This window comes from Heloderma suspectum, chromosome 5 (genome assembly GCF_057233095.1).
Source record: "Heloderma suspectum isolate Gila_16-S chromosome 5, 16-S_ref, whole genome shotgun sequence".
NCBI classification, from domain to species: domain Eukaryota; kingdom Metazoa; phylum Chordata; class Lepidosauria; order Squamata; family Helodermatidae; genus Heloderma; species Heloderma suspectum.
The window spans coordinates 233,043,008-233,058,751 of record NC_139462.1 but is presented as its reverse complement, the minus strand read 5'-3'; the positions used below and the strand labels follow the sequence as shown (position 1 = coordinate 233,058,751).

The 15,744-nt window shown below is 56.2% G+C and overlaps 1 protein-coding gene across 2 annotated transcripts; it reads right to left on the bottom strand.

The window, feature by feature from the left end:
* Positions 1 to 1,877: 1,877 nt before the first annotated feature.
* On the bottom strand, positions 1,878 to 15,295 carry ZNF467 (zinc finger protein 467). 2 transcript variants are annotated; one of them, XM_084860052.1, is made up of 5 exons: positions 14,897 to 15,295; positions 9,555 to 9,666; positions 7,933 to 8,049; positions 7,163 to 7,276; positions 1,878 to 5,674 (listed from the first exon to the last, which is right to left on the bottom strand). In XM_084860052.1, the coding sequence occupies exons 1-5, from the start codon at positions 14,918 to 14,920 to the stop codon at positions 3,762 to 3,764; spliced, it is 2,280 nt and encodes a 759-aa protein (XP_084716178.1). In that variant the 5' UTR covers positions 14,921 to 15,295; the 3' UTR covers positions 1,878 to 3,761. The 2 variants fall into 2 exon arrangements, with proteins under 2 accessions (XP_084716178.1, XP_084716179.1); XM_084860053.1 differs by having other exon boundaries at positions 7,163 to 7,273; positions 14,897 to 15,285.
* Between the last annotated feature and the right edge of the window lie 449 nt (positions 15,296 to 15,744).

Genomic DNA, 15,744 nt, shown 5'->3' with positions numbered 1-15,744 from the left:
AAGGCGATCAGGTATTTTGTAAATTTAAAATGCTGTAAGATTACTGTAAGTAGTAATTAGAACAATTTAAATATGTCTTAAGTCTCTAGCTCCCAAAATATATTTTTGAATTGTCAGAATTTCGAAGCTTAAAGATATAAAATCGAGAATGCAGGGATTATAGGTACAATTCAAGGACATTCTGTAGCATTAGCTACAAACGGAGTACAGAACAGCATGTAGTATACATAAGATAAAAACCGGAGGGAAGTTTTCCTGCACAATCCCCTTTGAAATGGGAGATATGCAAGAGGGGAAAGGCAGTGGTGCTACGCACTTTGGAGCTGGTGGGCAGAAGTACTAGGGATGTTGCAGCTTGGGACTGATGTGGTTGTGGATCTGGCATCACCTGCAGTGTGTTTCTTTCTGCACCACACCCTGATAAAATCTGCTTGTGCGCACGCGTGCGTGCGTATATATATATATATATATATATGAATACAATATTTTGAAGCACAAAACAGATCTCCAGTATTTTCTTTTCCAAAAGGAAAGCTGATCTGAGGAAGTGGAACAATATCAATTGCTCAAGTATTATAAAGTCAACACACCTTTAAAACCAGGGAAAGCTGCGCGGGGGATGGGGACTACAATTATAGTGTGATCAGAGGCCTTAAAAATGCCATGAAAAGGTCTTGCATATATTGTTCAGAGGCCAACACTCCCATACTGAGAAGTCCATCTGCAGGAACATGAGTTTTTGTTTGCCACATTCTGCCCTATTGATAGAGGGGCCTCTATGTGACAACAATTCATCAGCACCAATGTGTAGGTTTCTGGTGGAGGTCTCCTCTTCATGCTATTTTCAGCCCCCCATCTGCTTTTAGCAGAAAAACCTTACTAGTTAATTTACTATTTTTGTTTATGTTATATGGAAAAACAGAACAAATGCGTCCCAGCTCGTTTATTTTTCTGCCAGTTTTGAAGTACAAATTCTTATCTCCTTTCTTCTTCTGGAAACATCCAAGGGATGACTGTACGGCTGGGGAGCTTATGAGAAGAGCGACTTGAATGTCTGAAGGGAGAGAGCGCTTCTGTCCAGACGTTTTCACGTACAGACGGCCATGCAGTTCATTATACATTTTGTAGTGTCCGCAGACAGTAAGAGAAGGATTTCGCAGAGCAGAGGCTCTCTGTTCCATCTGATGTTCTCGATCTCGTTTTGATTCCTCCTCCTCCACCCCACTCTGCCATGAGTCCAGGCTGAACTGGATTGTGTCAACCTTGATTGCAAAAGCTCAGCCATGCTCGTGTGAGATTCGCACCCCACTCCCTTCATAAGCATTTCTATAATCCCTTGAGGTCATTGCTGTTCCTATTTTACAGCAGGGAATACTGAGTGTTATTCAAGTACCACTACCTGGTTGTGTTCAAAAGCATCAACATGGGCAGAAATCCCCACAGTGGGCCACTTATAAATGTCCTGACTGTGTAGGCCCAGTTTTAAATAAAGATAAATACATCTTAAAGGAAGATTATAAATCCTCAGGGCATGGACAGGATCTCTCATACTGGGGTCCCCAACCTTTTTGGGTTGGTGGGCACATTCAGAACGTTGAGACTGTTGTGGGCACTGTCACAAAATGGCTGCCACAGGGCAGTTACCCATTCATAGAATGGCTGCCACGGTGTTATGGCCAGTCACAACACTCATTTCCCAGAAGGTAAATAGTGAGACTAAAGGAAAAGTAGTGTAAGACACAATGCTATGCATGTTTAGACAGAAAAAAATGTCCTACAACTCCCAGCATGCCCCAGACAGCATGGCTAGCTGGGGAATGCTGGGAGTTGTAGGATTTTTTTTTCTGTCTAAACATGCATAGCATTGCACCCTTTGTCTTTTAAAGTGCCACAAGACTCTGCATTGCATTTGCTCCAGCAGACCACCCTTCTGGAAATAAGTGCAACATCGTGGCTCAAGAAGGCAGGCCTAGGATCGCAGAACAAGGTGCCTCTGAGCACATGCTCAGCCCAGGAATGTGTTTTCAGACCAACTGGAGCTGGCACACAAATCCTTTCTCACACAAATCTACTCCTGTTTCCCTCCCCACCCAAATTTTCTTGATTTCAACAGCCTGGTCAGAGGCGGGGAGCGGGAGGACTTTTTTATAGCTATTGTTAAACTATTGGGAGCCAGAAACCTCTAAGCAATCTACAACAGGGGTGTCAAACCTGTTTCAGCCGGAGAGCCAAATTCAATTTCGGAGAAGCTCTCATGGGCCACCATCCAGTGGTGCATGGGGCTAAAGGCAAAAATGGGGGGGGGTCACCATTCCCAAACCACCCAGCACCAGCATCTTTTAGCTTAAAGCTCTTCTTGCCCATAACTACGCCTTAGGAGAGGCACTTCATCCTTTTAGAAGGACTGGGGGGTGGATCCGCACAAAAGCTGGGAAACTACTAAACGATCCATGGTTGCAGGAAGTGGTGTAGCCATCTGGGGAACCCTGGAGGGCTAGATTGGGACCAATAACTCAGATCTACAGCAAATCACCTGGAGATCTACCAGTCTACTTAGTGCCTCCCTAGTGCAAAGTTCCACACATACTGATGGTGCTACACACACACACACACACATATTAATAAGCGAGGAAGCACAAGGAGGATACAAGGGGCTCACAAGGCTGCAGAATTAAGCCCAGCATCCCGCCACCAGCGTGCCGGGCAGCCATGTCCTCCACCATCCACACGGCCCAGGAAGGCCCCTAGGCACATACTAACAAATGCCTGTAGAGTAGGGATATGTGAGAAATCCGCTCCATCAAGGGTTTTTTTTTACCAGTTTATCCAATTCCCATCTCTTGGATCTGAAGCAGACAGAAATTTGCAGCTGGAGATCCATGTATTTCCGAGATGCATTCAAGACACGACTGGGGTACTTCCACGTACTGCTTCCACCCTCAAAGAATCAGGACCAGCAGCAGAATGTAATTACTTTATTTTTGTTTACATAAGAGGTTTTACAAAACGTTAATTTACATTTGCCTTACGATGCTACTAAAATGATTTGTTCAATTAAAAAAAAAAGAACCTTTTCCATTATTTTTTAAAGCTGAAGATGTTGGGATATTGAGGTGTTTTGTCCAATACAAGCCAGTTGCCAGGTAAGTACACTCAGGTCTGTGTGCATTCCACGATTCTCTGCAAGCACACCATTCACTTTTGCTTAGCATTCTAAGGATCTCAGGTCCCGTTCTTTCCCCGCAAAGCCACGTTTCTAGCCCTTATGGCAGTTAAGATAGGCTTGAACGTATGTAGGCAGTACCTGGTGAAACCTAAGAAACTACATGAGAGGGGTGAGAACAAATTCCAGCCACCATAACGCAAGACTTCAGTGCCTTAGGACACAACCCGATGCATATTCAGACAGGAAAAAGTCCTACATCTCCCAGTCTGCCCCAGCCAGCAGGGCATGCTGTGAGTCATACAACTTTTTTCAGTCTAAACATGCGTAGGATTGTGCCCTTAGAGACTCTGTTGCCTGTACACATGACTAGCAATAATAACATTATGCAAAGTTCCGTTTTAACTTTTAGTTGTATTGTCTTTGCTTTAAGAACTGTGCAAAATAAGCAAATGCTGAATTTGCACTTCATGGAGGCTGCTAAAAATGGGTTCCTCCGTGTGTAGAGCCCCTTTTGCGTGTGTGTGCGTGTTACGTTTTTAGCACAGAGTACAGACGAGCGGACGCTTGCCTACAGCAGAAGGAGGAGGCTACTTTGTCACTGCCACGTGGCCTCAAAAGCCATGGGGAAGATAAGCGGCTGCTCTTGCTGCTGCTGCTGGGGCAGAGAGCTCTGTGGCAAGGCCGCTGCCCAACTGGTGGCGCTGGGCAGGGGGGCGGCGGTGTGGGTACGCTCGTGGCGCAAGAGGTGAGTCTTGCGGCTGAAACTCCGGGCACAGTGGGTGCAAATATACGGGCGCAGGCCGGTGTGCACCGCTTGGTGCCGCACCAAATTGGTCTTGGAGCTAAAGCGCCGTGGGCACTGGGTGCAGGCGTGAGGGCGCAGCCCCGTGTGCACGGCCTCGTGCCGGGCCAGGTGTGACTTCCGGCTGAACGCCCGGCCACAGAGCGGACAGGCAAAGGGGCGCTGGCCGGCGTGGGATTTGACGTGTGCCAGCAGACTGGCCCGGGTGGTGAAAGTGCGGCCGCACTGGGCACAGGGGAACGGGCGCTCTGCCGAGTGCTGGTTGCGCCGGTGCCGCTGCAGGTGCCTCTTATGGGCGAAGCAGCGGCCGCACTCCCCGCAAGCGAAGGGGCGCTGCCCCAGGTGGCCGCCGCACTGGTGGGCGGCCAGGCCAGCCCGGTGCGCGAAGCTCCGTTCACAGTGCGGGCAAGCGTAGGGCAGCAAGCCCATGTGCCCCCGCAAGTGCGCCGTCAGGTGGCGCTTATCGCTGAAGCCCCTGCCGCACTCGGCGCAGGAGAACGGGCGCCCCCCCTCCGCGTGCAGCCGCTGGTGGGAGGCCAGGTTCTTCCTCCAGGCGAACGCCTTCCCGCAGTCCGAGCACAGGAACGGCTTCTCCTCAGGCCGCGGGCGGGCAGCCTCGTCCTCCGCGGGCTCGGTCTTGCCGACCACCTGCTCCACGCCGGGGGCGCTCTCCTCGGCCCCGGCCGGCGCCCCGCAGAGGGCTGCGCAGTGCCCTTGCGCCGGGTACGCAAGGGCGAGCGTCATCGCCTCCCTCCGCAGGGCGCGCTCTATGCAAGGGGCTCTTCCCAGGTCCGGCTCAGCCCGAGCTTTAGAGAGGACGGAGCCCTGATAGGGCTCTGCGTGCCCCGGGCAGGAGGCGGGGAAGGGCCCCAGGTCAGTCTCATCCCGGAACAAGGGGCTGGTCTGTCCCAGCTGGCTCCCTTCTCTGCAGGGGGCGATGGCCTGCCCCGCTCCACCGGAGCTTGCTGCGGCCTGCCCCGGATCGCCGTGGTCCGCGCAGAAGCCTGCGGCCTGCCCGTGCTCGGGGCCCCCCGCACAGGGCCCTGCGGCCTGCCCCGGTCCCGAGCTGTCCCCGCGGGGCGGCGTTCCTTCCTCGTGGAGCCGCTGGTGCCGCAGCAAGTGCCGGCGGTGGACGAAGCGCCGGGCGCAGAGGGGGCAGGCGTGGGGGCGCTCGCCGGTGTGGGTGAGCTGGTGGCGCGCCAGGTGCGTCTTCTTGCGGAAGCTCTTGGGGCAGCGGTCGCACGGGAAGGGCCGCTCCCCCGTGTGCACCCGCTCGTGCGAGCCCAGGTGGATCTTCTGCGAGAAGCGGCGGCCACAGTGGGCGCAGGCGAAGGGGCGCTCGCCGGTGTGCACGCGGGCGTGCCGCGTCAGGTGGGCCTTCTTGCCAAAGGCTTTGCCGCACTGGGAGCAAGCAAAGGGGCGCGGCCGAGGGTCCCCGTGGCTGCCCCCGAGCGGGGGCCCAGGGTGCTCGCATCGGGGGCAACCCAGGGGCTTCTCCTCGCTCAGCATTTGCCACTGCTGCAGGGCCAGGCCCGACAGCTCCCCGAGGCCCCCGCTGCCTTTGCACTCTTCCCCGGGATTCAGGCCTTCCGATTTACAGACGCCCCCGACCGGCAGTCCAGAGAGCAGCACCTCTGCGCTCAGCCCCGCCGGCCACTCCGAGTAGTCCTCCGCCTCCACTTTCACGGTCCGGATCAGCCACTCCCCTGTGGGGACCAGGGGACAAAGAGGGAAAGCGAGAGGTCAGGAGAGACGGAGGGGGGCGCGTCAGGTGGACGGGGCTGAAGGAGGCTTGAGGGTAAGGGCAGAACTGGGATTCCTATGCACGGGGGCGGGGGGGACACCAAGGAGATCTCCATGCAAAAAAGGGAGGATGGGGGAGGGCTCCTTTGGACCCCACCAGAATACAGCGGTGCTCTCTCTCTCTCTGTTTATCATGACCAGGTTTGAAAGCAGAGGGCAGTTCTGACAAATGCACTCTTTTTGCGCAGTCCTTGCGCAGTACCTGTGGCGGAAGGGGTGGTTTGGCCCCGTTCCCAAAGTTGCACTGCTCCTCTCAGCCCCCACCATCGCTGCCCTGTGCCCTCCACAATCTCTGCGGCCCAGGGAGGGGGTGCTCCTGTCCTCACGGAGACGCCTGGCATGATTTGCAACCAGGATTACGCAGTGCTTTCAGTTGCGCAGGAGACTCCCCAGGAGGGCCCCCTGCCGCAGACGTCACAGAGGACTGATGCTGTGGGGTGAGAGGAGCGACCCTGGGGGCGGAGCTCCATGCGTGGCCCTGCGGCCCCTTTCACTCATGCGAATAGGGCTACTGAGAGATGCCAGGGTCCAGCTCTTCTCAAGGAGCCAGGCACACAACGCTGAGCGTCCTTACATCCTGCGCACGCACCAGCTTCCAGGAGTGTGGGGCGAGATGCATACACTCAGCATATACCTGGAGGAGCTCTCTTCAGTGCTACCCTTCACCTGGGCCAGCATCTAAAACAGGCTTTTGGAGCTGGGCCCTGCTCTGGAAGCTCCAGAAGCAGAAGATTCATGACACGGGTTCACTACTGGACGCCCGTCCCTGTGTGGCCTTAGAACGTTCCTCCTCCTGTGCATTTTGTAAGCTCAGTCCCAATTTAATTCTCTCCTCCCCTTGCGCACGGGCTTCTTGCGCTGCGCCACACAACTGAATTTGATCTTACTACGCAATAAACTGCTCATTCGAAATTGCTCTGCGTAACAGTTGGGTCTTTTATAGTGTTTTTTTTTTTAGTGTTGGATATGCAGTTGAGCCCTTGGCTATGCTGGAGATGATGGGAGTTGTAGTGGAGTTGTCAACAGATCGGGACGGCACCAGGGTGGGGAAGGCTGTGGCAGAGCTCTGATGGGCCTCCCTTGAGACTTGGGGCAGCACGTACCCCAGTGCTGGTCAACCCCTGAATTTAATTATTTATTTATTTAATATCCCGCCTTTTTTCCTCCTTAAGGAACCCAAGGCGGCATACATGATCCTCCTCCTCCATTTTATCCTCACAGCAACCACCCTGTGAGGTGGGTTGGGCTGAGAGTCTGTGACTGGCCCAAAGTCCCCCAGTGAGCTTCATGGCCGAGTGGGGACTAGAACCTGGATCTCCCGGCTCCCAGTCCAGCACTCTCGCCACTGCACCACGCTGGCTCTCCCGTAGGTGAGGAGGCCGCATCCTTACCCGGGCAACTTCTCTCGGGGCCCTTCGATTCCCCTGCCTCTCTCTGGTCCTCCCCAGCCTGCTGCTGCCGCTCATTCTTTGCAGCGCTTCCAGTCTCCGGAGGCACAGATCCTGCTGCAGGGAGAAAAAAGGCGGAAAGAAGGAGGGCAAAAGCCCCGTGTTTGTCTGACAATTTTAGGTCATGGTGGCAACTACAATGAGAATGTCTCAGGGACTGTGTATATTCCGCTCCTAAAGATAGGCATCCGAATTTAGGAAACAGGCAGTTGAGCCGGGGTTTGGTTGAGCTGGTTGTGACTCTTGGCTGGCACCTGTGTGAACTGAATGCTGGACCAGATGGACCCTTGGTCTGATCCAGAAGGGCTCTTCTTATGTTCTTATGTGCTGCCACCTCAGAAACAGGACACATGGGTACCAGTCCATGCCCACTGCTAAGCCCCTTGTGGGTGCATGCGCATGGTTTGAGGGGCGGGCCCAAGATCTCTTGCCACACCTCGGACGACACTGGGGTGGTGCTCGGGTCACACAACATGGCAAGAGATGCCGAGCGCACCCCTCACACCCTACGCCCCACTGCACCACCACCCCTACAGACACTGACGCCCCAAGCTGGTCAAGCTCAGAAGCCCGCTGCCCTTCTCCTTTTGCCTCCCTGTCATGCTGATCATTTCACCCTGCAGTAACCTGTCCTGTTTCCAGCCAAGCTGTCCCACACGCTGGCCTTTCCCCCTCGGAAATCTGCCATGATAAGGATGCTAGTCCTGTCTGACCTGCATCGGCAGCGCCGTCGGGTGGCTCCCTCGGCTCAGTTTCCCCCTGACCCTTGACGGGAAGTGGCCCGCCTTCCTCAGCCTGGGCAACAATCTCAGGTTTGGCGACTGGGGATCCTGCAAAACAGAAAAGGATGCAATTCGCATGCTGGATACGGCGCGTACAGCCTTCCCCGATCTGGCACCCTCCCAATGTCTTGGACTACCAGTTGTAGTCTACTGGATTGAAGATAATGGAGGCCAGGAAACCAGAACCACCTCTGAGTGGAATACTTCCTCTCTGAACACATAAACTGTATCTGCCGAGACGAGGTGTCTTCAAAGCGTTTCTGACAGCACAAAAAACAGCGCCTGTCTTTTGCCGCCATCAAGTCAACGTGTTTGTGTGAACCTGAGCTCCGCTCCGCTCCCTGTAAGGGAGGACACGGCACAGCTCCAGCTCCGCTCCCCAAGGCCCACTCCCCTTTTTCCTCTTCTTTCAAGAGCGGCATTTTGATGGAGTTCGGTAGGGGTCTTTTGTTTCTGGCATCTGGTATTCAAGAGACCGCCTCACATACATTAACGTTTGCCTGTTTTCACTGGAAGTCGCCATGGATTATTTGATGAGCACGAAAGCAGAGTATCAGTGTGAGTGCACAGTGACGTCACAATGGATGTCTGGCACACAGTCAAAGGGGAACAATGTTCCTTTGGGCGGGTGCCGTTTTCTAGCATGGGGGGGCGGGCAGCCGCCATGGCCGGTGAGCGCAGATGCGGCAGGAGGCTTTCAGTCCTTGCTGGTTCACAGGGACAGACGGTACGCAGCAAGCAGTGCTCTTTGGGGCAAACAGTAGCCCAGGGACGGGGGAGATTTTTGGCCACCATGGGGCCCTGACCCGGATCAGGTGCGTGATCCAGATGGGGGTCACGCGTGGCTGTTTTGCCTTTGAAATAAAAATGGCCGGCTTAAACACACTTTTAAAAAGCCTTCCCCAAGGCTGGTGCCTTCTGGACATGTTGGACTGCAATTCCCATCATTCCTGGCTGCACAGCGATGCTGGCTGGGAAGTATGGGAGTTGTAGTCCAACATATCTGGAGGGCACCAGGTTGCGGAAGGCCGTTTTAATGTCACATGTGGTTTGTCCCTCCGACTGGTGACGGAAGCCAAGGCAGTGCCCAGGGGCAACCAGGACAGCTGTGGATTGTCCAGCTGGAAGGCTGCCCTTTTCCCAGTCCGGGGCCCCTGCCGCCACCGGGAAGGAAGGCACACAGGCAGCTTCAGGCGTTCGCAGCTCAGCTGCATCTTGGCCACGCTCTGCCCAAAATGTTTTGAGCTTTCGTCTCCAAGGTCCCATTTTCGCTTCACTCATGGAACATGCTTCAGTCAACAACCACGTCTCATATATTCTCTCCACAACAGACATCCTTTCCACAGGGACCTGATGGCTGGCAATGGGAATGCTTGCAGAAGAGGAAAGAATGGGAATGCTTGCAGAGGAGGAAAGAATGGGAATGCTTGCAGAGGAGGAAAGAATGGGAATGCTTGCAGAGGAGGAAAGAATGGGAATGCTTGCAGAGGAGCTGCCCAGCTCAGACCTCATCTGGGAGGCCAGGAGCGTCTGAAAAGGCGGCCTGTTTTTACCCAGAGCGATCGTGGCGCCGTAATTCTCCCGCATGGCGTCCTCACGCGCTGCCCAGCCTCTCCACCGCTCTGGGGCGAGATAAAGAGCCGCGTCCTCGCACCGCACTGGCACCTGCAACAGCCAACGACCAGGTGGCACGTTAGGATGAGTCAGGCTTGGGGGGGGGGGCGTGCGGCTTCCTTAACTTGCATTGGCACCCCCAGCGGAGCCCAGCAAGGCAGCCCCCTCGTCTAGATGCAAAGCACAACAACAACCCCCCTAAGAAAAAGATTATGGACTCTCCTACGTGTCCCCATTGGAGGCGGCGGAACGGGAGTCCATTCAATGCTGCCACAATCTGCGGGCCAAGACCAGGGGTGTGGAACCTCAGACCAGTGGGCCAAATCTGGCCTCCCTTAGGTGCCAATCTGTCCCTCCGTGGTTCCCCCAGTGGCCGTGCCCCTTCCTGTGGCCCCACCCTCTTCCACAACTGCCAAGAGTTCAGTGGAGGTTCCCTTGGCTTGTGCAGGGTTGTTCCCCCTTCTAAAAGATCGAACTACCTCTCCTGCAGCTGAGTCCCTGGCAGCAGGAGCTTGAACCTAAAATAGGCTAGTGTTTGGGTGGGCAGTTTGGCCCCACCCATTTTCCTTTCAGCCCCACCCACCACTGGAATGTGCTCCCTGCACCCCCTCCCCCCGAACTTCTCCAAAATTGAATTTCCTCCCTGGGCTGAAAGAGGCTTAACACACACACGCACGCATGCACGCGCACGGTCCAAGCAAAACACTGCCCCTTCGAGCTGTGCTTCTGACGGCCAGGGCTCTTGCTGTCATCACATCCGGCAAGGGCTCAGCTGAGCTCGGGGCTTCACCAGGTCAACATCTGCCTTTAACGGGTCATATGAAGCTGCCTTACACGGATCTGGGGTCTTCCTTCTCACTCTGGGTTGGGACTGCTACTCTGAGGTCTATTCCTTAGGCCTTGGGTGAAGCCGGGGTCTGGAGTGGAGAAGAGTGTCCCTTCACCTGTCTTGGTAAAGTACGTATGTGCGAGTATGTCTTATCTTTGCTTTGTTGCTGAGTGGAAGGTTTGTGTGCTTGTTAAACTTTATTTTTCTGCGTCTTTCTTTAATAAACGCATTTAGCTTGGGTTTTAGCCCTTATTTGTAGAATTTAAGTCCATCTGAGTGAATGTGAACACTCTGGTCTCAGTCCCCAAAGGAGCCTTGCTTACAACATCAGGACCAAGCTGAGGCTATTTAAAGTAAGTGTGCCTAGGTATCCAGTACCAGGGACCCTGACATTTTAGCCTCCAGTTTTTCTCTCACACCTTGGGGAGGCCGGGGTGCGTACCGGGGGCTTTCTGCATGCAGAACGTTATGCCCTCCATCTGAGTGGTGGGGCCAAAGAGAGAGTCTTTAGCTCAGACACGGGCAGCACTGATGCACCAGAACTCTATTGCCAGGTGGGGGCTTTGCTAGATTGCAAAGGCTGCGCGTGGACAGGGTAGTGCGGAACGAAGAGCCTGTCCAGCTGGGCTGCATGCTTTCCAGAGATGCCCATCTGGCATTTGTCACTTTTCAATATGGTGCTCCCTCTCCTTAGAACTTCTCTGCCTTCCCCGACAGGTTGGACTACAAGCCCGATCGTCCAGAGACCACGCTGGCTGGGCATGCTGGGAGTTGTAGTGCCACACATCTGGAGGGGCCCCAGTTTGGGGAAGGCTGGTTTCGGCCTTAATCGGTCTGTACGTCTTTAAGGTCCACAAGATTCTTCTTTGTTTTTTGAGGCATCTTTTCCTTCCTCAGAGTCCCAAAAGGCTTTAAGTCAGTGGAGGCTGGTGGCCCCGATGTCAGTGGGGCAGCATCCGCTCCAGGTTTCAGTCAGAACCAGTCAGAACTCTAAAGGAGCTGCCCAAGGCGCTATCACATACAGGCGAGACAGAGACAATAATCACCAAGCAACTTGGAAATAGTTACTGAAACATCTCAGCTTGGATAGCTCCTTTAGACTGGTTCTGACTGAAACCTGGAGCAGATTCAGCACCTCACTGACATCACAGCCACCAGCCTCCACTGGTCTTACTAGATTTTTTAAAGGTTTATCTGTTTTGTTCTTTTCTTCTCTTAAACCAACAGTACGTTGCTCTGCTTCCGAGTAACATTTCCAGGCTGGGTGAAAGGAGGGAAACCCGCAAACCAGTTTCTGGACATGTTCGATCCAGCTTCCTTGCTCCATATCCGACTGGCGAGATCAGAGAGAGGGGGCTGCAAAGCCTGCCTGCCTGCCTGCCTGCTCCCGCTTCCGCTCTGCTCCACTCCATAGGCCCACGGTTTTATCCGCCCCCCTGCACAGACCACCCATCACTTCCTGGATAGCCGCCTCTTCCTCTCCTCCCTGCCTTCGGAATTGTTGCTGTATTCCCACCCCTTCCTGCAGGGCCTCGTCTCCCCCCACTCCGCCCAGCCCCTTTCCTTTCTGTAATCTGCCCCCCCCCCCGCCACACCACTCTCACCCCTTCCACGTCACCTCCCTCTCCTTTGCACGCTGGCCTGGTTTCTCTCCCCCCACCCCCAATTTCTCCTGCCACCCCACAGCTGGGAGCGGCTCTTAGAGAGATCCACAGCATGCGGGACGGGACAGAACCCTGCACCTCGCTAGCAGGCCCATCCGGCCACTTCTGTCGCAGTGTGGCGAGAAATTCCATTTCAGCCACGGGTCTTGGCTGGAATGCCAGGGCTCATTAACAACACAGTGACTCAAAGCACGTCTCTGAACACATGCAAAGTGCAGTTTCCTTGCAACTAAGTCACGCACACCCCCGACACACACACACAGATATGCGAGATAAAGGGTGAGGACTTCCAGGGCAGAGAGTGTGCTACTGACATTGACATCACACCATAAGCCCTGCAGCCGAGACAGTCTCGTGGCCCTGACAAAGACATTCATTCGGGCAGAAGCTTTCATGGACTGTGGCCCCTCTGGCTTTTCCATCAGCATTCCTTATCCAGCCCTTTATATTTGACGTTAATTATAAACGCTATAATTGGAATAAATACGCAACGCCTCCTGGTTTCAACCCACAGCCAATACTGTGGTTTCTAGCCTGACCTTTGTCCATAAGGATGCATTCGGTGGGGGGTGGGGGGTGGATCTTCTCCTCCTTACTACTCTTTAACTACTGGTATTATGAGTGCAAAAGAGCAGCTGAAGGGTGCCGACAACAGCAGTCAAGGTATCCGCTCCTGGAAATGAAGCTTGGGGGACAAAAGGGGGGTCTCAAAGGGCTTCCAACAGACATCTGTCCAGCCTTTTCCGAGGGGCCCCTTCTAAGTTCTGGGAATGGGGTCCTCCACAATCCTCCTGCAGCTGAGCTGGTCTTGGCAGCCTGCCCAAAAGGGATGGCTCAGGCAGGACTCTTCCTGGCTTAAAGGACCAGGGTGCCTGGGGAGGAAGCGGGAGCATGAAGGAAATGTACCCACTTTTGTGAGATCCCCAATTTACTCAAATGGTGCTAAAGAAAGGGATTTAGGGGAAGCTCCAGGTGAAGGTCAAACCTCACCCCAATTCCAGCCCTGATCTACCATCCTTAAAAGTTTGCGGCAGGTCCTCTGCTTCGGCAGGCAGCATTGTATTGTTTTGTGTTGTTATTGTAGCTGGAATGGTTTTGAATAATGTCTTTTAAATTTGATTTTTAATGTTTTTACGTGAACTGCTTAGGGATTTTATTATATTCAGTGGTATATCAGCATCACAAATAAATAAGCCCATTCTGCATCACACTGTCCCCTGCCTCTGTTCCAGCATAGCAAGAAACAGGGAAACAAAAGGATTGCAAAGCATGTTGCACCTCAAAAAGCAAGAATGCCGGCGGCTCAGGACAAGCTCAATCCCACGGAAAGGTTTAGCAGCAGGTTTGGGTGAGGCCAAAGGGAGCGCTTCTTCAGGCAATGCACAAGTAACCCATGGAACTCCTTGCCACAAGGGGCTGTGATTGCCACTGAGATGGGGCATGTGGTGAGCCTCCACATTCTGCAGCAGTCTATCTGTGACTGTCAAATGCAAAGGCCAAACAAGCAGAGGGTGGGTATCTCCACAACGCCTGCTTATGTGAGCTTGCCTGGGGCATCGCTGCAGCTGCTAATGGAAGACAGAGTGCTGGAGGAGATGGTCTAATCCTGCCTGGCAATTCTCAGGACCATGGCTGGCCTTAAGCGGATGCTGGGAGAGGGAAAGTCCCAACAACACATGGGTGAATTTGTGCAGAGGCAAGCCGGCAGCTGGCGATGTACAGACTGGCGGGATGTTCTGGTGCACAGGAACGCTCTCTCTGCTCACCAGCTGTGGGAGGGCCGGATCGCCACCTGTGCCATATATCACAGCTCGATGCAGCGGCCAGTGCCACGGTTCCTACCGACTCAACCCTCACCAACCTAGAACCTCTTTCCCTTCAACCAGCTGTGCCCGTGGGCGGGTTCGCACAGACATGGGCGCCCACTGGGAAGCGCACTGGAGTTCTGAGGGGCGTCCGAAGCGCGGTAGCGCACCGCTCGGCTGGCCGCCTCGCCGCGCGCGGAGCGCCGCCACCAGGCGAGCTCGCAGGCCGGCCGCCTCTCCCGCGGCCGCTTCACAGCGTCGCGCAGCACCGTTGCGCCGGTCGGGGCAGCACCCAGGGCCCCGCGCCCGCCTCCGAGGCGCACCTCTGCCCAATAACAGAGCTGCCAGGGTCTCTGGCCACGCGCGAAATGCCTCTCCCTTACCACGGGGATTCACCTTCCTGCGCCTGGACTTCGGCAGGAGCGCTGCAGCGGGCAGGCGAGCCGGAGTTTCTGGCGCCTCTCTGCTTAGAGATAGAGCGCTGGCCGCGGGTTGTGGGGTTTTTAAAGAGCTGACTTCTTTCGAATGCTTTTGGCGGGGGGGGAATAAACACCCGAGGCCGCGATCCAGCGGACGGACCTCCGGCAAAAGCCTCGCCGGAATGCCTTCCAGCGAGGCTTGCGCGAGGGAGCTCCGCGACGGACTCGCGGCCTTTGTTACGCGCTGCGAATAATGGCTCAGCGGAGAGAGGACGCGGTCCCCCGCGCGCCGCCCCGCCCGTTCTCCCCTGCGCGGCCGAGGGGCGCCTCCCCCCCGTGCCCTCCCGCCAGCCGCGGGGCCTCCCCGGTGCCCCCCGCCCCGGGATCCCGCTCAGCCCGGTCTGCGCCGCGCCCGTCCCCGCCGCGCCGGGCCTGCTCCCGAGGCTGCTCCCCGCGCCGCCCCGGCCCGCCTTTGGCCCGGCAGACATGCAGATGAGCACTAATTGCCTCTCTCCGCCACATCAAAGCGGCGGCGGGTGTCAAACTGCCCCTCCTCCTCCTCACCTGCGCGGCAGCCCCCACGGCCATCCGTGGGCCCGGATCCTGGTGGGAGCAGGATCGGCCCCAGCACGAGCGCCCCGACTCCGCCTGCCCGATCTCGGGGTGTCCAGCCAGAGAAGCAGCCCCGTCCCCGGGGGGGGAGCAGAGCGTGTGCGGGGGGCGGCGCAGGCAGGGCGCGTGAGCAGACGGGGAGGCGAGGGGATCGGGGCCGCCCGCGGGTCCCGCGAAGCCGGATCGGGGCCCCCCTCCGCAGGAGAAGCCGCGCGCCCCTCTCCGCCGGCCCCGCCCGGGCGGACTTCGCGAGCTGCCTGGCTCGCGCCGCCGTGCGCGCCGCCAGATTGTTCCTGCACAGGAGCCCCGCTCGGGAAAGGCGGCCAGGAACTACATCTCCCAGCAGGCGCCGGGGCGCGCCGGGCTCGGGCGGGGCGCTGGGTGGGAGGGCCGGTGGGTGCCGGGCAGCGGGCGCGGGCGCGGGCGCGGGCGGGAGCGCGGCCATGCGCGGCCCTCGCCTGCGAGGACTGGCAAGGGCTGAGCCAGCCGCGGACGCGCTGCGTCGGGCGAGGGAAAGTGGCTGGTCTTAAGGACTAGCAGCTTGAGGGCAGCAGAAAGAAGCCCGCGCGAGCTGGTGGCTCCCTCGGTGTCGTGAAGGGTTAGCCGCAGGGAGTAGACGAGATAGAGCCCACGCACAGAGGGTGCACAGCTGGGGCGCCAAGGAAGAGCGAGTCTGGGCGGTTGCAAGCTCACATGTAGGCAAGATCCACACGGTGAGCAACAGGCGATTGTGTAACAGTTACTGCGTGTATAGCAGGCTGTGCCTCCGAGGAGCGAAAGCCCACGGACGTGGTTCCCCC

What these genes read in the sequence shown, in the direction of transcription:
- ZNF467 (XM_084860052.1), bottom strand. Translation starts at nt 14,920, where the DNA reads ATGGCCGTGGGGGCTGCCGCGCAG. An exon ending in CGGCGCCACGATCGCTCTGG is followed by an intron (nt 8,050 to 9,554) that starts GTAAAAACAGGC and finishes TCTGTTTTGCAG; the next exon opens with GATCCCCAGTCGCCAAACCT. An exon ending in CGACGGCGCTGCCGATGCAG is followed by an intron (nt 7,277 to 7,932) that starts GTCAGACAGGAC and finishes TTCTCCCTGCAG; the next exon opens with CAGGATCTGTGCCTCCGGAG.